The sequence below is a fragment of the Panthera tigris genome, chromosome C1 (genome assembly GCF_018350195.1).
Source record: "Panthera tigris isolate Pti1 chromosome C1, P.tigris_Pti1_mat1.1, whole genome shotgun sequence".
NCBI lineage: Eukaryota > Metazoa > Chordata > Mammalia > Carnivora > Felidae > Panthera > Panthera tigris.
The window spans coordinates 95258482-95282095 of NC_056667.1; the positions used below are offsets into that span (position 1 = coordinate 95258482).

General features: G+C 39.2%; 1 protein-coding gene across 7 annotated transcripts in view; it reads right to left on the minus strand.

Annotated features, from left to right (window-relative positions):
* ST7L (suppression of tumorigenicity 7 like) overlaps positions 1-23614 on the minus strand; it is an 80960-nt gene that overhangs the window by 3904 nt on the left and 53442 nt on the right. For 6 of the 7 annotated variants that reach the window (XM_007076371.3, XM_042998202.1, XM_042998204.1 and 3 more), the window contains one exon: positions 18343-18482. In XM_007076371.3, coding sequence (XP_007076433.3) covers positions 18343-18482 — 140 coding nt within the window. Of the gene's footprint in view, positions 1-12514; positions 12644-18342; positions 18483-23614 lie in introns of those variants that run through there. The other variant, XM_042998200.1, reaches the window with a different exon arrangement.

A 23614-nucleotide genomic window follows, 5' to 3' on the forward strand; every position in this document is an offset into this window, starting at 1 on the left:
TTTTTTTAAAGTTTCTATGCATTCTTCTGGAGGTCAACTAGGTTTGGGAAACACTTAGTAAAAGATACGTGACTCATGGAGGATAGGAAAGGGTAGCAGGCCTGATCTCAAGGGCCCCACATGAGGCATCAGTGTATACTAGTCACGTAGGGATCTCTGGCTTTGGCAATTTTTAGGAGAGAATCCTAGTCTTTGAAGTTGGGCATGGAAGCCAGTGGCTACAGAGGAAAAGAGAGCTGGGGCTTTGGGGCCAAAGTGGTAAACAACTTAAAAAACAGCCTTTCCCCATTTATTGAACAAATTTTTATTTAGTGGCTCTCTAAGTTCTGGGGATTATTACTGTTCACTCCATGTTTGGCTTAAACAGGGGAGTTCCTTCTATGCTACTACCTGCTGCCTAACTAAGCTTGCAGTAGTGGAGTCTCCAGAGATAGCAGGCTTTGTAAGCTACAAGCTAGGATATGGAGTCCCAAAAACTGTGATGTCCTATTTTTAGGTGACTTAGACAATGGCTATCTTTTGATAATTTAAGAGAGCAAAGTGGTATAGAAATTTGCAGTTATGACACACCTGGGTTGAAATCACAGTTGTGCCATTTACAGTTTTTGATATTTTGAGCAAGATACCCAAATTCTACAAGCCTCTATCATCTCGTCTGTAAAATGAGGTTATAAACCTATCTCAGATACTGAGTTTTAATTGTGCCCCCCAATTCCAGCCAACAGACACTCTTACCAAAGTTCCTAACTGGTCTAGCCCATCATGACTTCTCTTGAAACCTTCCGTTTACAATTGCAAAGTATTGACAGCAGGCTGTTGATTAAAGGGCCTACACAAGGAATTCTGAACATAGGCGCCCACCCCCCCCCAAGTTCCTCTCCAACATCCCTTGGGGTCCTCATGTGTTTGTAGAACAGCTTCACTCTGCACAGGCAGCAGAAGGATAGGGGAGCCAGAGCTCTGGGCCATGGGGGCAGATTTATTTGGATGATAGGACTAATATTTGTGTAACCTGCTGAGACCTGTGTGGGAGAGTTTAGGGTGGTTTTTCTTTTGGTGAGGGGTTTGCTCCGGTTTCACATCCATTAACACAAAACATGAGCTAGTCAGGGCCCTTGTGGTCTGCGGTGAGGGGATTCCTGTGGAGAAATGGGACTGAGTGAGTCAGGCCAGGGGAATGTCTTCCTTGCAGAGTGGAGTCAACTGGATAACTGATGAGCCAATGGTGGGATTAGGGAGGGGGAAATGGGAGGGAAAGAGAAGAGCTTCTGACATCTTGAGCTGGGATTAGGAGGAGGAAAGCCTTAGCATAGTGGGAAGGTAAGGGGGTCAAAGTCAGTCTGAATCAAGAATACAGCTGAAGGAATTTACATCAGGGTGTTTGGGTAGAGCCTCAGGTCCCAGTCAGCCCCTGCTCTCACAAGAATGCCCAGGTAACCACATAAATGATAGCTAGGCCTTCCTGGGACTTCAACCCAAGTTCAATCTGCCTGTGCTGTCACCTATTCCTTTTCAGTTCTTACCCTATGAAGGAAATTGAGCCTCTTCTGGCATCTCGTACTGCTCTGGACTTCCCCTGGGCTCCAAATTCTAGTTCATAAAGACCCAAGTTTTGTAATTTACTATAAATGGTTAAGAGAAAAGCAAGCTGTCCAGAGAGTGAAAAGTTTGAATAGTGGGGTGGATAGCGAAAGAAAAGAGGTCCATGTGAGCCCCACTACAGAGGCAATGTGGTCCCAAGAAGGGATGGATGATGGCCAAGCAATTAATTTTTCCTCGTATTTCTTAGCTTGCCTCTGCATTGTGACTGGCTTTGGACAACTGGCGTCTATTCTGCAATAAAACAAACAGAAACTAATTTATTTGGAACCAGCAGCAAAAGGAGAACTTTATTTGGTGCAGTCAGGGCTCCATTTAGTCCTGCTGCCACCCACTCACAGCGTCTAACCCCTCTCCAGACCCTCCTCTGGTCAGGAGAGTTCTGTGCCTCCAGCAGCGGTCTCTTAGCCCCTCTCTGACACTCCTTCCTGTCAGTCCTCATTTCTTCTAACTTTTAACATTTAGGTAGAATGCGTTGCAGAAAGTGCTATTTGGGTACAAAGTTAACTTCAAAGACACAATCTCTATCCTTTAAAGATCTTAGACTGTTTTAGAGAAGGCAGGTGACTGAAGTACCTCAGCTGCACAGCCTGTGGCCAGTTTTTCTCATGTAGAAGTAAGAATGCCAGCCTTAATCTAGTCCTGCAGATAAGAGCCAACTGCTATTATTGCTAGCCTTGAATAGTAGTGCTCGCCCTTATGCTTTCTTAGAATGATGCTGGAAAATGAAATCAGGGACTTCAGATTATTTTTTAAAAAATTAAACACTGCCTGGCCCTGAACGTCTGTTTGCAAAAAGTCTTGTAGGTCTGACTCATGACCACTTACGGCCTCATTTCTTTTCCTCCCTGTTGCAGAGGGTAATCTCTTCTCCTTTTTCTCACCTCCCTTAGCAAGAACACCAACCACTAAGTCTTCTGCCAAATTCTCAGACCCACTCAGGACACTGGTTTCTACACAGTTTAATATATGAGAGTTAATCGGGATTTTTTTCCCCCCTCAGCCTGAGGTTTTTAAACACCCTCAGTGGTCACAGGGCAGAAACCCAAGGGAGGACGCCAGAGAGAGTGTTTCTCATCCCTGGGAGGCCGTCAGCCTAGCTCCTGCAGCCAAATTACAGCACCAGAGAATAATGTGATGCATTCCTGGGCAGGTCGGTGGGACCCTGGGCGCCTGGGCCTTGTGGAGAGAGGTGCCAGACACAGAGCTCTCCGTAAGCAATCCTGCAGAGCCGCCCCCTGGGTGCAGAAATGAAATACGGGAGAGCTTCACATTACATGGAGACCTGTAGCTCACACCTGGTTATTGATGGCCTTGGTGGAAGCCTCTGCCCCCTCCCTCCACTTGGGAACTGCCTGCTACTACGGGGGTTGGGCACCTTTGAAGCAATGTTGGAAAACAAGAAAGAGATGCTTCCTTTCCACTCCTTGCTCTCCCTGCGAGCCTGCGCATAGCCATGAGGATACGCGTGCGTGCACGCGTGATATGTGTTTGCGTGGACACGCACGCAAGCTTCTCTCAGGCTGCAGCAGAGTTCTAGTCGTCCCCGGTCCCTAACAATAAAACAAACAACTGGATTTCAATCACATCCTTCAAAATTCCTGCCATTATCAGGGGTTCAGCCGTAACCAAGTAACATTAAACATTTCCATTCTCAATATGCAAGCAGCTGTGTGGTTTGGTGACTGGTATTCCCCCACGAGGTGGCAGGGAAAGGATGCAGAGAGTGCATGGAGAGGGGAGATACTACCACCCAAGCCCAATGGCTAAGACCATGCTGGAGACAGTGCAATTTGTGCCCTGTGTGCTACAGATATGGCACACAGCCTCCAGGACTGCACCAGGTATAATCACCAAGCCTGCGGCCCACAACCTGTCGTTCTTAATTTCTATTAAGTTAGAAAACAGGATAGCTTTGGGTTCCAGGGATAATCTCCACAAGAGAGAGGCACTGGAGGGGAGCAAGCAGTGACTTTACTAAGGTAAATATGTCACAGTTGCTACAGTGAACTGAGCTTTCCCAGAAGCTGCTCTTCTCGTTGGGTGACTGGCAGGTTTCAGGTAATAGTCAGTGGGGTATCAGTAAATGCCTTCCCCTGACCCCAAAGGTCAAAGGGATTGAAGAGAGGGGGAGTTTACAAGTACATTTTTCCACTTCCCATTCATGGTTTAAATTATCCCTGAGCATCTTAGTGGCTCTTCCACTTACTTAAGACGTATCAGTCATCCTGGAGTAGAGACAGCAAGGAAAGCATTCTCCCCTTGGCCCCCTGACTCTGAACTACCCTTTGCTCACTTCCATTCTGCCTATGAGTCTATGCATGGAGCAGCTGGACATGGAAGTTCTCTTTCTTTGACCAAAAGGAGCTGAAATCTGGTGACTTTACTTCACTACTACCAGCCCCTCTAAGCAGGCCTGAGCAAACAGAAACATTAAGCTGAGTGAAGAAAATGGGAAGACCATTTAATCCACAGCTGTCCTTTTTGACAACTCAAGTTAGGGCTTCCCTGAGAATAATTATGATGTCATAAGAAGCTTTTTCAGGTACAAAATGCTTTAACGCAGACTAATTTTCACACCAATTTTCCCTGTGAGGCAGGAGACACTCTCACTGCACAGGTGCTATTCAGAAAGGCTCAGTGATTTGTCCCAGGTCATGTGATACTGAGTGGTTCAGACAGAACTCAAATCCAGGGCTTCTCACTTCAAACCCTGTGTGCTCTCCTCAAAGACTGACAATACACAAGCCTGCAGAGGCCAGAGTCCCAGCCCCTTTAGGACAGAAATTGATACAAAATATTCTAGGAGAGTATATCTGAGCAGAATTTTCAAAAGGAAAAGCCTAGGCCTTCCCTAACTACATCAGCACATCCCCTTTTGGTCATTTCTGCCGCTATTTCCACCACCACAAAATGATCACTATGCCAAGTAGTCCACCTTCAACTCTGGCTCCTAGAGCTTTCTATGCCTTTTTTTCTTCATCAGATTAACACTTTTAACATTTGCTTTAATTTTATCTATTTCTTTTAAAGTGATGCTAAGTGCATGGAATACAAGTAGTCCTGAGAATCCATGAGAAGAAATTATTAAGGCTTTGGGCTTCTAATGTATGTATTAGAATTTCCTTTGAGATTTCACTCTGTTTTTAAATGGCTGTCAACCCCTGGGCTAGGAAAGTAAGAACAGGGAATGAGAGTGCTAAAAAAAAAAATGTCTTACCCCAGGCCAGATGCCTACTCATGGCCTGGTAAAAGTCCTGGGACCTCTAGCTGAGACAGGTAATTTATCTACACCAAGGCAAGGAGAATCCACCCTGCAGAGAAACCCCTACAAGATGAGGCAGACAACAGATTTTTACTTGATCAAAAACTTTTGCTCCTTTCAACCCCTCCTCCCACCCTCATTCAAAATCTGGACTTCTGTGTGGGTCCAAGACAGTGAGACAAAGCAGCTCTAAGAGAGGATGTGTGCAAGGGGAACCCTTCCCTGTTCAACCGTGGAATGCATTCCTTCAGAAACAGCATAAGCCTGCACATACCCTACCTATCCCACTCCCGCACCCCAACTGTGAAGGCAGAAGGGAAAACTGCAGGAACACAATGTTCATCCATCATAGACCCGGGCCCCCACTTGAATTAGGGGAAGGACACCTCATGAAAACAGCCTACCTATAGTCAGGATCTGTCCCAGAGCAAACCTTACTTTTTGGTCCATCGATCTTGGCTCTCACTGCTCTCCCTGCTCCCCACCCCCACTGCCTCCGCATGTGGGCTCAGAAGTCATCATCTAAAGAATTCCACTGCTCACCTCCTGCATAGCAGCACAGCCCCATGAGGCCGCACACCAGATGGAGGGGATAAAAGTACGAGGTCATGGCTTCTAGCAAGAGGCTTTTTCTTAAACTAACCCTGACTTCTGGAAAAGAGGCAGAGCAGGAGAGTGTCGGGTGAGCTGCTGACGACAGCAGCTTCATGGGTCTTATGTAAAAAGGAAGGAAAAAGCATTCATTAAAAATTTCCCTACTCCCATCCCCAGACCTATTTCTGATCCCACATCTACTTCGTGAAGGTGTCTGAGTAGAATGCAGAGACGTTGAAACCAAAGGGTTAGATCCTTCCTATTTGTAGGGACCTATTCAGCAGGCTGCCACACACATGCTGAGGTAGAGGCCAAGTCCTGAATGTGTCCTGTTTCTCCAGGAATTTAGCTCTGATGTCAAGGGAAAAGGTATGGAAGGTGGACTAGAACTCAGGGAAAACTGAGCAGGCTGTTAGCAGGCCTCCAAAATGTTTGTGTGTATTAAACAAAGACAAGAGGACAGAGGAAAATCGTCATTCCTAGTATCATCATGCTCGTTGGGTGACAATGTACACAAGCAACAATCACAAAGGAAAACCAGTCTGAGGAATAGACCGAGAAACAGAAGTCTCCGAATAAAGCAATCAGGTGGAAGAGATTAATGAGACTTTCTCCAGGACTCACTTTTGAGTTGGAGTCTTAAAAGATAAGGTATGGACTGGTGGAGGGCAGTCAGAGAAGGCGTTCTAAAGCAAAGGCCCTGGTATGTGCTGAAACTTAGAAGCAAGAATGTGCAAGCAATATATAAGGAATTTCAAGCAAGTACATATTATATACACTGGGGACTACAGAGAAATCAGAACGCTGAGATAAGGGCTTAAATAATGTGAGCTAGCGGCATATGCCTAGACTGTCAGATGGTGCAGAGCCCCTTAGGGCCACACAGCATCTTGCTCTAGGTCAGTAAACACGGGGGTACCTATGGGAAAGCACAAGGATGAGGCCATTTGTTACACATACAGGGACGAAAAGAGAGCTCCGCTGTAAAGCCTCACAAATGCTAAGTGTTAACTACAACTCACTACCATTTGAGATTCTAGGCTAAATAAGAGACATGAAGTATTCTATCCAGAACTGTGATGCATTCATGTAGGCTTCCAAGCCCAGAATCTGACATAAATCAAGCCAAATGCTTAAGAAATTAAAATTTAAAAAAGAAATAATATGAAATTAAAAATATGTGTTTCTTTCCCTCATTCCCAACCTTAGAGCTTGACTGGCCCCTATGTACCATTTGACATACTGGACTTTTTGTGGCTAGCGGATTCATCACCTCCAAGGCCACAGCGAATAGAAGGAGAGCGAAGAAAGAACTTTAGGAACTACAAAACCAGCTAACTGATAAGTGAGAAGATAGTTCTTGTGTGCTACAAGCTGCCAGATAAAGAGGCTGCCAGACAAGAGACAAATTCCAATTTCCTAACTTTCAGTTAGGTCTCTGGCTTCTTGCATTTGTGAAGGTAAAAACAGAGCTATTTACCAAGCTCCTGTCATACTTCCTAACTGAGCTTTCTCAACTTCTGGGGACAAAAATCACAAGGGCAACCTGTTCTTCCACAGCATTTTCCTTGTGCTTTTTTCAGAAAAAGAATAAGCTGACCCTTGAACAACACTGGTTTGAATTGCATGGGTGCAGTTATATGCAGATTTTTAAAATAAATACAGTCCAGTACTGTAAATGTATTTTTTTCTACCTTATGATTTTCTTAATTATAAGAATACAGAATATATATACAATATATGTGTTAACTGTTATTTCTTAATATATATATTTTTTAAATGTTTATTTATTTTTGAGAGAGAGAGAGAGAGAGAGCACAAGAGGGGGAGGGGCAGAGAGAGAGGGGGGACAGAGGAGCCAAAGTGGGCTCCGTGCTGACAGCAGAGAGTCTAATATGGGGCTCAAACTCATGAACTGTGAGATCACGACCTGAGCCAAAGTCGGATGCTCAACCAACTGAGCCACCCAAGGTACCCCCATTTATGTTATTGATGTGGGTTCCGGTAAGCAGTAAGTTTTTGGAGAGTCAAAAGATGGATTTTCGACTGCACAGCAGGTCAGTGCCCATAACTCCTGTGTTGTTCAAGGGTCAGCTGCATTAGAATACACACACACATGTATGTACACATACACATACACTGAATAAGCCCACAGGCGAGCAGTATCCTATGTTTTTGCTTTACTTAACTGGCACAATTTGGTGCTGGGAGGTAGCCACTTAACAGTGTCGGCATTTTTTGGTATCATCTTAGTTTTTTCCTCCTACCCTAGGCAATTTATAAAAAGTGATTTCTGAAACCCTTCACGACAGAAAAAAGCTCAAGGGTTTCATTCAACTGTGACACCACTATGAATTCATTAAGAAGTGTGTTTCAGGTTGCACTATAATTTCCCTATGTAACATAAACCCACGGAATCTGCCATAAGCTGATTGCTCATGCTGCTTATTTTATTTACATTTCTGAATGGAAGGGATTTCAGTACTCATAAAATATCTAACTGACTTATTATTTTTCATCTGCTTTCTCAGGGCAGCTATTATAAAATAGACATAGAGATAGAAGTCTTAACTTGTACGACCGGTTAAGCAACCAAAGAAAAAGTTATTGCTCAAAAGCAATTAAAAAAATAATAATTCAAGGCACCTGGGTGGCTCAGTCAGTTAAGAGTCCAACTTCAGCTCAGGTCATGATCTCATGGTCTGTGAGTTTGAGCCCTGTTTCGGGCTCTGTGCTGACAGCTCGGAGCCTGGAGCCTCCTTTGGATTCTGTATCTCCCTCTCTCTCTGCCCCTCCCCCACTCCCACTCTGTCTCTCTCTCTCTCAAAAATAAAAATAAACGTTAAAAAAAATAATTCAATAGGGAGCTTGACACCAAACAAAAGATACGGTTACTCTCAATGCCATCTGAAAGATCAAAGTTAAAAAAATTTTTTTAAGTAACTCTATTCATTATCTTTGTCCAAGTCCTAAGGGAATTGGTGGCGGTGGGAACTCAGGGGGCCTGGAATCGACTTAACTCTTTCTCTAGAGACCTAGCATTAGCAGACACGGTCTAGGATAAACGAGAACACAGGTGAATGGATGAGAGTGGGCTCCTTACAACCCAGAAATATGAATGTGACTCCTTATTAGCAGGTTACAAATCAGACTTCTGAACTGGAAGATCCTGTCATGCATCTAACTCACTATCCAGAGATACATTTTCTGTTAACCTACCCAAATACTAATAATTTCTACTTATTCCATCAGATAGAGCAAGCTCAGATGGACTCTTAGAGAACAGTCACCAGTAAATTCTGAAGCCTGATCTGCAGTCTTCTGCCTCTAAAGTCATTGTTCAAATCATCCCACTTCCTTTCTTCTGCTGCCACACTGAGTTAAATCAGTATATTCTTTGACCCCTAGTACAACCTTAGGCCTACTCTTCCACTCCATATACTCCCATCATATTATCATATTTATTGATTACACGCCTAATTAGTATAAGCTCCCCAAGGCATAGCTCCCCTGTGCCTATTCTGAAATATGTATTCCAAGGTCATCCCTAATGACCTAGCCAGCACATATATTTGATTGAGCCCAATGAAGATTGGAAATATTTTTTAGTTACTTGGAAAATCTTGGTGGCTCTCCTTATAAAAAGACAGAATTGTCAGGATGCAGAATTGATTGGCAAAATTCAGCTTGGGGAATTTTGGAACCTTATTTCAGTGCCTACCCCAATATCCTTTTATGATTTTTTAAAATTAACATGTGCCTATGTTCAGAATCAGTCACTGCAGGATGCAGCTTTAACATTAATGGTAGGCTCTGGGAAATTTGGAGTGGCTCTTTCCCATCTTTCCCACATGGCCACAGACCCAACTAATTTTAGTCCTAACTCTTGTTCTCCCATTTTGCTTCACAATGACATCATACTGTTTCATATTCTAAACCAGAATGGCCTTTAACCCTTATCAGTCTGTCATTATTAGCAATGAGAGGTTATAAAAGAGGACGATGGAAGTGTAAGTATGAGAGAGGCCTCTGTCTTATGCTACTATGGCGACTACTATGTGACTCTTGAGGCAAGACCTTTCTTATTTCAATTTTGAATTGTGGAGCACTTCACTTTTTGATGAAGTTTAAACTATTCAGATAGACATAATGAGTACCACAGTTTATAAAGACATGAACTTCATCAGTTAGGTGTAAAGATGAAAGTCCTATGTGTCTCCTGTTTGAAAGAGAATAAAATAGAGACTCCCTTATCTGCCTTGTTTGACTGAAAGGACCCCTGACTAAACAAAGCCTAGATCTAAAGGGAAAACTCCTCTCTGAGTCTCAAATGACTTTTTAGGTCACTACATCTTATGTGAGGCACGTGAAAATAATTCCTCAGCCACTTCCAGTCAGATGAATAAACATGCAAGGGTGAGCTAATCTATCGCCGTGGCAGCAGCCTCTGTCTTACACGAATGCATCCCTTGCCGGTCTCAAACCCCCTACGGCTAGACTACGAGTTACTTGTGAACAAGTTGTGTTTTATATTTCATAAAGGTACCTGATAACACATTTGTTGACTGAATGAAGGAAGAAACAAGTTCATTAGTAGTAACATCTTAAAATAATGAAATTGAATGTGGAAAACTTGGGAGTATAGTACAGAATAATCACTACCATACTATAGCATGTTATAGGACAACAGTTAGCATGTTTTTAAATGCTGAGGCTCTTTAAAAACTAAACTTTGAAAACAAACTAAGATGAGCCCTATTGGAGTCCTTCCAGTCAATAAGCCAATACTGAAAGAAGAATCTTCTCAGAGTATCCAGGACTCTGAACTGCATGTTCTTAGTACAGCTGTTGTTGCTGTTGTTGTTAAAGGCGGTCTTAACAATAGCTAAAATACAGCAAGAGCAAATTAATAAGAAAAGTCTACACAGCTAGGACTTAGCTGAATTACAATCCCTAGGCTCCCATAAAGGGCTAAATCCAAAGGGATCAGAGTCAAGTAAATAAAAAATCCAGCTGAATTTTATCAGAGGGCAAAGTTTCAACTCTGAGTACCTCAGCAACCAAAGATGAATTATGCATAAGATTAGTAAAGTGCCTTCATCTACACCCCAGCCAGAGAACATTTTTCTATCTCATTGTGACTGAAGGAAAAACAGCAATGTCTTTGCTTGCCAAGAATAGTCGTCGCTATACTCTAGATAAGAGTCTAACAAACACTAAGGGATTAAAATTTAATTGTAAAGCTCCTGCTACCTGGGCATAAAAGCTTGAACTCTGGCTTCAGAAAGAAACTGGGACTCTGGCATATTGAACACATGAAAACAAGAGCTGGCGTGTTCCTAACAAAGGGTGTGAGAATATGCTCCCTTTTAAATTCTTCCCCAAACTGCTTCTCTCTCTGTATATCCTATTGGTAATATACAAGTACTCAATAAGAATATAGCCTTTTCGACACTTTGAATAACACATTTACATTTCATTTTCAGAATGCCTGAAATTACAGGATGAGATTGAGAGGGTAATTATGTGGTCTGAACTCTCTGAATATCAGTTCTCTTAATTTTGTTGAGCATCACCTAAAGCCAAAATAATTTCTTTTCTTGAGGCTGGCTTCAATCTAATGCCACTATAGAACTAAGGCAGATAATTTTATTTTTTCCTCTAATTTGGAAAGAGCACCATTAACACCCAATCTTGTATTGAGGCCTTATCAGCATTAAAGAACACACCCAAGTTCCCTATTTATTTTTAAATGTTTTTTTAATCTTTATTTATTCTTGAGAGAGAGAGAGACATACAGACAGAGTGCAAGCAGGGGAGAAACAGAGACAGAGGGAGGCACAGAATCCGAAGCAGGCTCCAGGCTCTGAGCTGTCAGCACATAGTTTCTGAGCCATAGTTTCATGCTTAACCAACTGAGCCACCCAGACACCTCCCAAGTTCCCTACCTTTTGATAACAGCTCCTAGAAGTACCTTTACTATCTAAAATCCCCATGTTAGCCAAAAAATACCCACAAGTTAAATTTTAGACCAAAAGTTTATTCTGCTCAGTTAAACTTCCCTCCCTAATCCTTCACAAACTTATTTGATTTTGAAAGAACAGTGATATTGAAACATAGCGTATATATTTGTACTTTGTATTAAAACTTTTTTTTTTTTTTTACCATTTCAGAGAGTCAAATTCCCTCTGAATCATTACAAACCAGCATCTACTGTTTCTTTAGTATTACTGCACATTTCCAAAAGTTAGAAAGACTTAAGTTCTTTATACGGTTGTCTGAGTATGTGATGTAAATAACTAGTGTTCTTCTTTCTTAAGTGACTTACTAGCAAGAAAAGGAATGAAATGAAAATGAACCAGTTTGAAGACAGAAAAGCAAATGGGCATTCTTTATTTTAAAGCATCAGAGTTCATCAAATAGACTAATACTGTGATGAGTGAAGAGTTCCCCATGCAGTTTGTATACTTATATTTTTATTTTTGCAGGAAGCATTTTTGCAACCTAAGTGTCCTTTCTATTTTCTGAAAATCAGTATCAGCCTTTTCATTTAAAACTCTGTTTCACTATATGCTCATTTGGATGTAAATTTTAAAAAATAAAAAATAAAATTAAAAAAATGCTGCAATAAAAAAAAAAACACCTCCAAATTCATCTCCTATAGGAAAACTTCTCTAGCAAAACCACATTACTATCACCATTCTATCATTCTATATCCCATTACCATTACTATATTTAGTTTGAAATTTATTCTTTTGTACTTGCTTTGGTGTGAGTTGTGAACTGACATATTATTGAAACCAAGCATATATATCATGACTAAAGGGCTATCTACTGTATGACTTCAAGCAAATTGCTTAACTTGAATGACTCAAACTTCCCCATCTATAAAGCTAGAAAACCACAGTCTGTCTTGCAATGGCTCAGGTAAGAATAAATGAGAATATGTGTACACACTATTGAGAGAAGAGATAACAACTAACAGAAATCTAAATTACTCCTGGTTTAAAATCATAATATATTATGTAGTAGTACAAATTTATTTCCTTTGAGTATTAGTAATTTGATTGGTGGGAGAAGGAGCAAAGTTCGACTCAAGAAACAAGCCAATAAAAACTATTCCTCAAGATTATAATTTTATTCTGCATTACCATTATTCTCTCCATTTAGAGGACTATGCTGGGTCTGCAAAAAACAAAGATGTTTTCTGAAAGAAAAATCAGTAGGTTTCCTAACATGAATTTTAATATCACTCATGTAATGGGTTTGGAGTGAGCAATTTACATCAATATTTAGGCGCAGCTCTTCCAAAAACTGTTATGCAGTCCACTTTGCCCCAAGTGCTAATGATTAAGCAATCAATAGATCAGCAGCAGTTAGTGACAGGATGTTCTAAACTTTGGCATTGAGATGTTCACTTTCAGGGGGAAAGGATGATTAAATATACTGCCAAATAAATTCAGGGTGAGCTTTTGTGAACTTCATACTTGACAGGCACATGTTAATTGGGAAAGAGAGTGCTTTCCATAAACTTCAAAACTGAATTAAACCCTGGAGAAAGGAATACAGACATGCATTAAAAAGCACATTGCCAGGGCACCTGGGTAGCTCAGTTGGTTGGGCATCCAACTTTGGCTCAGGTAATGATCTTGCAGTTTGTGAGTTCAAGCCCCGCGTTGGGCTCTGTGATGACAGCTCAGAGCCTGAAGCCTGCTTCAGATTCTGTGTCTCCCTCTCTGTCCCTCCCCCACTCACGCTCTGTCTCTCTCTCTCTCTCTCTCTCTCTTAAAAATAAATAAGCATTTAAAAAAAAAAAGTACATTAACTTTTATTCTTTTTTTTCCTGCCTTTGAAAAGAAGAATTTAGTACTCAGAAAATATGGATAAAGAAGAACATCAGTGATTTCACAAACTTCTCAGTCTGGTTCTTTTTGAAGGGGAGCAATGAGAATGAAGCATGAGAAATGCCGTTAGTGGAAGTAGAGAACATCTTTTCCCTTGCTAGAAATACCCCTATTTATTAAGAAAATCAAAATTGGAACATGCTAGATTGCCCAAATAAAGACTTCAGTGGCACTAGCAAAGAAACAAAAATATAAACATTTAACATTTTTTGACCTGTCACACAATGGGCTCCTTTATTATCAGTATAATCTCTGGGAAATACCTCAGATATATTACTGTAGAAATAGCATGGTTACAGAACAATATTTTATGCGAATATAAGCTTGGTTACAATTCAAAAATGTTTTAAAAGCTATGTCAGTTCTTAGGAACGAAAGAAGTCTCAAAGCTTTGAAAAATAATCCATTTTCAAACAAAGTAAAGAGACTTATTTTCCTTGTCGGTTGAATTTCTGAATGTGACACTACTTAAGAAAGAGGGATGTAACTATCATAGGTTTTCATTATGAATGAAGTCAGATGGAGAATATAAAAAATTACTTTCACCTATGAACAGATTTCATGTCCCTTGTTATGACAATGGAGAATTAGGAACCTTTAAAAATAATATATTTTTTTCTACCAGTATGTTTCTCAATATAAAGTTATAATTATCTACCAACTTCCCTAGTTACGAGGATGATCTTTGCCCTGGAAAAAAACATGAGAATAGTGTACAAACCTCCAAAGTTTTGATCACTATTCAGTAAAACACACTTGGCCATTTATTTCTGCTTATTATTCTTAAAAATGTAATTTGGGGAGAAAAATATTAATTATTTTTGGGAAGGGGCTGAAGAAATCCCAGTGAGACATTCTGTAGAAAGGTCTTTTGTTAGTATAACATCTGACCTTCTATATCTTTGGAAATCATGCAACTTGGCTAATGTAGTCCTTAAAGAATTAATCAAGCAGATTGTTAGGCCCTAGTTACAGTGGAGCCAGCCAATTATGAGTTGCTCAGAAATTCATCACTGGCATGTCCAACCACATTTTCCCACATAAAGATTAGTAAAAATATGTGGAAACAGGGCCCATTCCCACCTCAGCACAGCTACAATATGTGTTCAGTGAAACAGATTTCAACAGAGGTTTGCTTTAGTGAAACAAACAATTTATTTGGGAATCTTTTTTATTCCTGTCTTTACCCACTAACACCTTTTTCTGCCAAGTTGCAAAGGCTATCCTATTTAGTTAAAACCCAACTAGGGATTTTTATATTCAAACACACTTCTGAATTCAAAGTACTAAAGTCACATGCCACAAGCCTGAATTCATCAGCAAGTTAGTGAAATCCCCAAAGACCATCTTTAGTCTTCACTGCTGTGATAACGCCCTCCCAAGGCTTACTAAGAAGAAAGCTTTTCTTGCAAGAGAGAAATGAAAGGGGCCAGAGTAGATGAAGATTGGTTCTCTAAGGAGAGGGCAGTGCTGCTCTTAAATAAAGAAGCTCCTTTCAGATAAGCAGAATCAGATTCCAGTTCATTTGGTTTGCTGGCTACCCTTACTTTGAACTCTCATATTTAACCCAGCAGGCTTCAAAGCAGGTGAGAAAATGACCTACCACTTAAAAGCAATTTTTCCTTTTTCAGGAATTCTGGCCTTGGAGAATATCGGCTCTGATATCAGCACATTCCACATCTCCAGGGACTTACGCATTTTTTTATTATTATTATTGCTCTATGTCGAATGTCAGGCTTGGTTTTCATCTCAGCCAGGAAAAAAAAACAAGAAAAAAGTCCTAACTTGCTGACACTGAAGTCTTATTCCATATAGCTTTATACCATGCAAAAAAAAAAACAAACAAAAAACAAAAAACAAAACAACAACAACCAGGCACTAAAACCACTAACCATTCTAGTTCATTCCCTTCCATTTATCTCAATCTGATGTACAGTGGGGTTATTAAAAATCATTAATCCGTAGTGCCTTGCTTCACAAAAAAAGCAATTTTTGTAACAAATGTATTTTAACAAATTCAAAGTAAATTACTCTAGCATGTGAGCTAAAACAAAAATATATATTAGATGAGGAGGGGACCATGACAACAATAGAAGAAATTTAGGAAATTTTCTTAAATTGTTTTGCCTTCCTAAATAGATTGAGTTCCACTATATTTGGCTATCAAATATATGACTTAATTGAAAACCCTAACATAGGCAGTTTGCAATTGACCAATAGTTTCTGTTCTACGAGGCAGTTTGCCAGCTCCTAGAATCTGAAACATTTCTCCCCTTTTGGTGGTACAAATACACATAGTGTACCAGCAGTATGGTACTGACAGTCTTGTTTAAATGACATATAACCACCATTTATACTACAATTTCTGTGGGAAACACATTTTGAATGTACTATTGGGACATGGCTCCCACAGCGTGATGGGGGTAGTATTCTTCACTACAGCTGCACTTTGGTGATAATGATGACCATGACGGGTGACAACAACAGTAACACTCCCCTTTAACCCTCACAAAAACCCATGAGGAAGTACTACTCTCATTTCACGATGAGGGGGAGAAATGGTTAAGTAACTTATCTGAAGTTGCACACAGTAAATGTCAGGCTGGAACTCAAAGCAAAGCAGTTTGGCTCCAGAACCTATGCTCATCACCATTCTGCAATGCTGCCCCCCTTCTCTACCTCAAAAAAGTGTCACTATCCAAGCAATCTACGTTCCTCCTATGGGGGTAGAGGAGAGCAGGGCTTCTTAGATTTTAAATGTGCATATAGGATCACCTGGGGGTCATGTTAAAAAGCAGATTCAGGACGTGTGGAGTGGTGCCTGAGGCTATGTCTTTCTAACAAGCTCCTGGGTGATGGTGATGTTCCTACCACATAGACCACTCTGGGTGATGGTGACGTTCCTACTCCATAGACCACACTATATTAAGAGGTGAAGAAGTAGAATTTGAGCCTCCAGCTCCGTTGCTGGCTGATTGGCTGTTCGGCATTTATACGTTGTGTTCATAAGATGGGGATGGCCCTTATGTAATAATTTTCCATAAAGTCTTCAATGAAACCTGACTTTGATACTGCAGCATACCAAATATTGATTTCCAGGTACTTTCAGTAAATAGTTAGCTTTTAGGAACTTAAAATGTGCATGTAAAGGCCAGAGGATAAAATGTGGCTATAAAAGTTTGCTGTGAGGCACATTTTTCACTATATACCACCAACCATACAAATATCAAAAGATAGTAAATAAATGCCTGTTTATTGTTCACTAACTAGAATCACAGTAAATTAATAACTTTTGGTCTAAAAAAAAGTGTCCACTTTAAAATACATAATTATTCATTCTCAGACTCTTCTAGAAGAGTGCTAAGGAGCTTGTGCTATGTAATCTTAAAGGCTCTTCCGGTGCCATCAGCAATGTCTCAGGTAAAGACAGACACTATATACTAACATGAATGGACAGAACAGATAGTGAGTACACTCCACATTATTTTTAGCTGGAAGTATACTACTAACAATTGCTACCTATCGATTCCAGATTCTAGATCTTGCTCCTCACTCAATTTTATCTTTTCCCCACTGCCCTGAGAGAAACCCAAGGAGTTTTCCACTGCTCGCCTGTGATCTCAAATACACAGCTGCATATATTTTTCCAGTTGTTAAATGGACAGGATTCCTTTTCTAGTCAACTTTTTCCATGCCAGATTACACAGTAAGGTCATTTCAGTTTGAGATGCACTCACTCCCTAGGCAGCACCACTGCGAATAACAGTTATGGTATGATCACTACACTTCCCTTTTACACTAAAAGGAAATAGTCCGTTTCCAACCCAAATATCTATACTCCCTGAACAACAGTGGGAAGTCATTCCCCTTGAAGACTGACCCAGAATCAAGTGCAGTCGCAGACTCCTAGGCCTACAGCCAGTGGCAAGTTAACACATTATACAGTTGACCTTCAGGGAAAAAGGGAAACCAGTGCTTTTACTACTGGTGCCAAAAGAAAACCAACTGATCTTTAAGGCACAAAATAAACTGTTCTTAAGGCAGAAAAAGAAATTGTGAGGAAACAGAGAGTCAAAATGGAGGCATATAGAGAAAAATATAGAAATTACATTACCGAGTAAGGGCCAGTGTTTCTACAGTTCTCAATGCTTTTTGATCTGGGACTAGAATGAATTAGCATTTTCCTTTTGGGTTTGAACTATTATTACCTGGTAAAAATGCCAAGATGTACAAGAGAGACACATTTTTTTAAAGGCTCAGAGACTCAAAGGGACTTATCTTTGGTAATTTTACTTTAAGCCAGTGCCACTAATTACTAACTTTATGTAGAAGAGTAAATAATCATGGGATACTCTCTCTAATATCAAGTACTTTCTGGACCTGGGTCAGGAAATGGGGAAGTAGTTCAAAATTGAAGGACAAAAATGAAACTAAAGGTCTATACGCGGTTTTACACCCAAGATTGGGGAAAGTCAATAAGAACATGAAGATACAACAGGGAGAAGCTTTGAGTAAAGACGCGTATTCTGTACTCAGGGCAAATGTCGCATCTGTACCATCTTACCTACTTATTCTCCATCAGCAAAGCTTACAACTGATGATTTCATTTAAATGGAAAAATCAAAATTTGTTTACAAAATAGGGAATTTTTTTAAATGCCAAAAAGAAAGCATTTAAAAGAGTTGGATTATTCCTCAGCTAGTAACAAGTGCTGTGTCTACCACCAAAAGTGATCTACAAAGACCAACTGTATAATGTTACACCATTGTAGTCTTTAAATTTTTAAGCAACAAAAATATAGCTCAAGTCACCAAGAAACTTATGTTTGACATATTTATGGCAGCAACTTTACAAATCAGTTCCTGTAATTTACTATAACAAACATCTTCCACTGATCAACTGGCTTAGCACAAACAGATCAGAGATGGTTTCTTGTGTGTTTTACAAATACTCTACACAAGTCCTTGAGATCATACTTACAGCTTTAGCAAAAACACCCATGATTTCAGGAAACTGGTGTGTGAGAAGAGCTATCATTGCTGTAGAAGAACACAGTCCTGCTGTGAAATGGATGAAAAAAGGAAGCTCCTTCTTTGGGTAAACAGAAACATGATGAAAGGCTGCAAGGGAGAAAAGGTTGAAATGGATTTTATTTAAGAATACAGTGTAAGCCAGTTTTAATGTTTTCAAACAAAGTTTATTTTTTAAAACTAAAAAGGAAAATCATTTTTTTTTAAAAGAACAAGGCATCTCGGGGTAGCAAGATAGAAGAGAGTTATTCATTATTTATTCCAGCATCAACAGCCTATCTACGGAGCCAGATGACTGTGCTGGGGACTAAGAATAGGATGGCATCGTGGGAAAGAACATTAATTGTAAAGTCATGCTGAGGTGCTTTTGAAAAAGAGCTTTGTCACTTATTAGCTGTGTGATCTTGAATAAGTTGCTAAACCCTCTCATAGTTGCTATGGAGTTGTTATGATGAACACTGTAAGTCCTTACTAAATGTGAGTTGTTATAATTCTTGTTCTTTAGGAGCTCAGAGACAAGTACAGAATCGAGAGATAGATGTGTGGTTGCAGATTTCCCAGAACCACAATTTTACCCAGTTATTAATAAATGTTCTATCTGTAGCATTTCATAGAGCACTATAAAACCTGAACTAGAACACCAAAGCCCTAGGATTCTGATCATAAACCAAGTACCCTGTCTTCTTTTACCACATTCACACATTAAATCAGGGATTATTTTTCTAAAGACTGGATATTTCATTACTAACAGTATTCAAGCATTTATATCTTATTTGAAATTTGATTGAAAATACCTGCATACCAATGCTGATGAGCCTATTACCATGCTTGGCACATAGTAGGTGCTCAATAAACGTCTGTTAAACTGAGAGCTATTCTGGGACTTCATTAGTCCAGTAAGTTGACTGCTCAGGGCTGGACACAAACCCAGGAATTCCTGATGTAATATCCTACATAAGTAAGGGATGACTAATTCAGTGCTGAATCAAGGTCAGCTATAAATTTCACTTTTTTAAACATAATGATTCACAGAGAAGATTACACCTAAGTTTCCTTTGGTAGCCATATTTTTTATGTCTTATACTATACTCTGAAAGAATATGCCAAAAACCAAACTCATTAAAAATCCAGAAAATTTCCAGAGGCTTGAATCACTTTTAAAGTAGAAGCACACCAAATCTGAACTTTTTAAAAACGTTAGAAACATTAGAAGCTACGGACAACATTGAACTTTCAGCACCCAAAAAACCAGCAGTCCCTTTTGCCCTGTCCCTCAGCCATGAGAAGACAACTTCTTCCAGCAAACCAAGAGAGGCAAATCATCGTACTTGCAAAGACAGGGAACACTTAAATATACCAATGGTCACTAATACTCTTATTATGTGACAGATGGCAACATTAATAAAGTTAATTAAACTGTATGGCATTTTATGGCTCACAAAGTGCTTTAATTTACATTAGTTTGATTTTTTCCCAATTTCCCTAAGAGATAGATATTATTTCCACTTTATAAGGCAGAAAACTATATAGCTTTAGTAAGATAATCTCCTAAAATATGAAATTTTTATACTATAGGAGAGACTTAAGTTTTTCTTTTTGGATGGCTTTCTGTAGATTCACTTGTCAGTCAATGTTTGGCTAATACATCAATATAATGGATGACTAGTACAGAAACACTCCCTTGGAAGTAAAGTTCAAATTTCATCACTGGCTTGTAGAGAAGAATTTATCAGGAGGCATAAAAGACAACTAAATAGCTATGTGAACTAAGGGAATAGTTCAAGTCTGAGCTTATGAGGTTCATAAGCAAATTCCAGAATGTTGTAAGTCATATCAAGGTTGAAGGAGAATTGAAAACAAAAAACATTAAGTACTCCTGGGTATTAGAACTCCACATTATTAAAAATTTGTTCATTCTACCACAGTCAGACACAGACAAATATTCTCAGAACAAACAATATAATCAAACAAAGACCCCAGCATATCCCTCTTCTCCTACCTCCTGGAATTTGCAAATGTCTAAGTACCCTAGAAATAATCAAGGCCTGCCAAAAAGCAAACTCTCTGTTCTTATAAGCTGGGACTCTGGCAACACGTGCGAAAAACCCTGACTTTATTCATATTACTATGTAAAATTGGCCTTATATCAGGCAACCTTTATAATTTTGGGGAGGGGTATTTCAGGCTAAATGTATTAACCTAATATAATATACTCTTGCATATTGATGTTCCATAATCAAAGATTTATTCTTTTGCCTTATTTCTGTTAAAATGGAAAACAACAAGAACAACTACTACCAGCACCATCCTAGGAAAGAAAATAAAATTTCTCTCACTAATGACATTCTAATTGCTGAAGTCAATGGATTCTTCTCAGTAATCACCTTCCTTGGTATCAGATACTCCTCCTCACTTGGATTTTTTCCCCTCTTTTTAGTTCCTAGCCTATCTAGTTCTGGTTCTTGTCCTGTCCCTGACCACTACTTCACTGAATCTTCCAGACTCCTTATCAGCCACCCATTCCTTCAACATTTTTGTGCCCCCATGGTTCTGCTCTTAGCTTACTTCTCACTCTACAGTTTCCCTTAGTGATCTCATTCATAGCTAGGAAATGATGACTACCAAGTTGGTTTGGTGAGGTAGAGAGATGTCAAGAGAAAGGTATCAGAACCCCTGGCAATTTTGTTTACACAACCTGACCCTGTCCCTAGCCCACAGCTAAATGAACCAGGAATAAACACATGGATTCTGATTCTGTCAGCATCTGATTCTGTCTCCCAGAAGTTTTACAGGCAGGATTGAGTTATTATTCATACTGTACTATTTGCCTGAACTGATGACATGTAAACTAGAGCGATGTAGGGGCATCAAGTTTGGCTACATGAGTGTCTAAGAAGGGAAAGCCAAACTACAAAGAGAAAGATATAAAAATGAAGCAGACACACTGAGAGAAGCAGAAAGGAGAGCTCATACAAAAAGGAGATGGCATTGGGGAAGAAAAAAAAGAAAAGTGAGAATAGGAGAGCCTGAAAAAGGCAGCCTGAGATAAAGATATACAGATTACTGACTCCTGGAAATCTTTATAGCCTTCTAGTTTCTGGTTCTAGTCCCTTCTGAGGTCCAACTGTAATTGCTGCCTTGGGATTCTTTGAGATAATCCAGTCTTCTAACAAATTCCCTTTAAGTTTAAAACAGCTCTCTATTACTTTTATCTAAAGAATACCTACAACATTTACTATTTATATAATATATATTTACTATATGTATATTTCTTATAAACATATCTTAGAACCATATATTATTTAGAAATATAAATATGTATATATATAATGTATGTGTGAAACAGATTATGTAATAAGATATTTAAGCATGCATACACATATGCACACACACGTGTGTGTGGGCATGGGTGAAAGGTTACACATACAACATATTCAAAGCCTGAATTTATTTACTTTCCCGACTCTTGTTCCCAAACTTGCTCCTTGTGCTGTATGTTGGATTTACCATTCTTCAAGTCATTCAAGTCAGATTTAGGAATCATCCCTGACCTTAGAGAGATAGGCACTCCCCATTCCAGCTTCCTTAAAATCTATTCCATACCCACAGCACTAAACACATTGTTTATCAGTCTTTGTATTAACTCGTAAGCAGTTCAGGAGTTTGGAGTAGGATAAAGAGGAAAAGGTGCTAATATTTAATATTTTTGTTGAGTACTTACAATATACTTAGCATGTTTATAAGAATGCATTAACAAATTTGACTAATTAAAATATTTACACAATTTTCACGATGAACATTATAGAAATACCCAAAGAGATGATAAAGAGAATCCTGGCCTTCAAGTTTACAATCTAGAAGGGGGAGGTTAAGAAGTTCACAAAATACTTTGAGAGTTCAAAGAAAAGACAGGTAAATTATCTCAGAGGACGGAAGAAAATAAAAGACCCTGGGAGAAAAATATCAGCATACTCAACTTCCATAATCTCTCCTAAATTTTCATCTATTTGTTTGAACTTTTCAGTTCCCTAAATTTGGCGTTTGTAAAACTGCAACTTTCCTTGTTAGACTTGAGCTCTAACAGCCCCAGAACTGTAAAAACTATGGCACAGGTTTATATCACATAAGGAAACATGGTGCTAGTGTTTACACCCTTCAGCATGCTTATTTATTGGTTAAATCATAAAAAGAAAAGTTAAACAGAAATTTACCAGTTCACAGAAAAAAAGTACAACTCAGACAAATAAATATAGACCATTCTTTTGAGAAGTTTGGCTTCCTGAAAGCAGGGACTCAGTGGGACTTTCAGCAATCATAACCCTACATATTTCTGGTTCTCTTCCTAAGTCTATGACTGCTCTTCTTAAAACTGCAAAGTGTAGTCTCTCCAATTTCATTCTTTGTAAAGACTGTTTTGACAATTCTGAGTCTTTTACCTTCCCATATAAATTTTGGGATCAGCTTGTCAATTTCTGCAAAAATCTCTCCTGGAATTTTGATAGGGATTGTATTGAATCTATAGATCAATTTGGAGAGAACTGTCATATAAATAATATCGAGTCTTCCAATCAATAAACATGGAACGCCTCTCCATTTACTTAGATTTGTCTTTAATTTCTCTCAGCAAATTATGTAGGTTTTTTTTTTTTTTTTTGTATACAAGCTTTGCACTTCTTTCATCAAATTATTCCTAAATTGTTTCTTCTTTTTGATGCCACTATGATTAGAAATGTTTTCTAAATTTCATTTCTGGATTGCTTATTCACTGCCAGTATTTAAATATGCAACTGAGTTTTATATTCTGATATTACATCCTGCAACTTTGCTGAACTTATTAGTTCTAATAGTATTTTTATGAATTTCTTAGGATTTCCTACATAGACGATGATGTCATCTATGAATAAAGATTGTTTTTCTTCTTCCTTTCCAATATGAATGCCTTTTATTTATTTTTCTTGCTTGATTGCACTGACTAGGACCCCTAGTACAATGCTGAAGAGAAGTGGGAGGGGCAGACATCCTTGCCTTATTCCTAACTTAGGGAGAAAGCATTCAGTCTTTCACCACTTAAGTATGATGTCAGTTGTGGGTTTTTTGTAGATGTTCTTTATCAGGTTGAGGAAATTTTCTTTTATTCCTAATTTTTTCAAAATTTTTATCATGAATGGGCATTGGATTTTTATCAGACCCTTTCTCTGTATCCACTGTCATTTATTCTAATA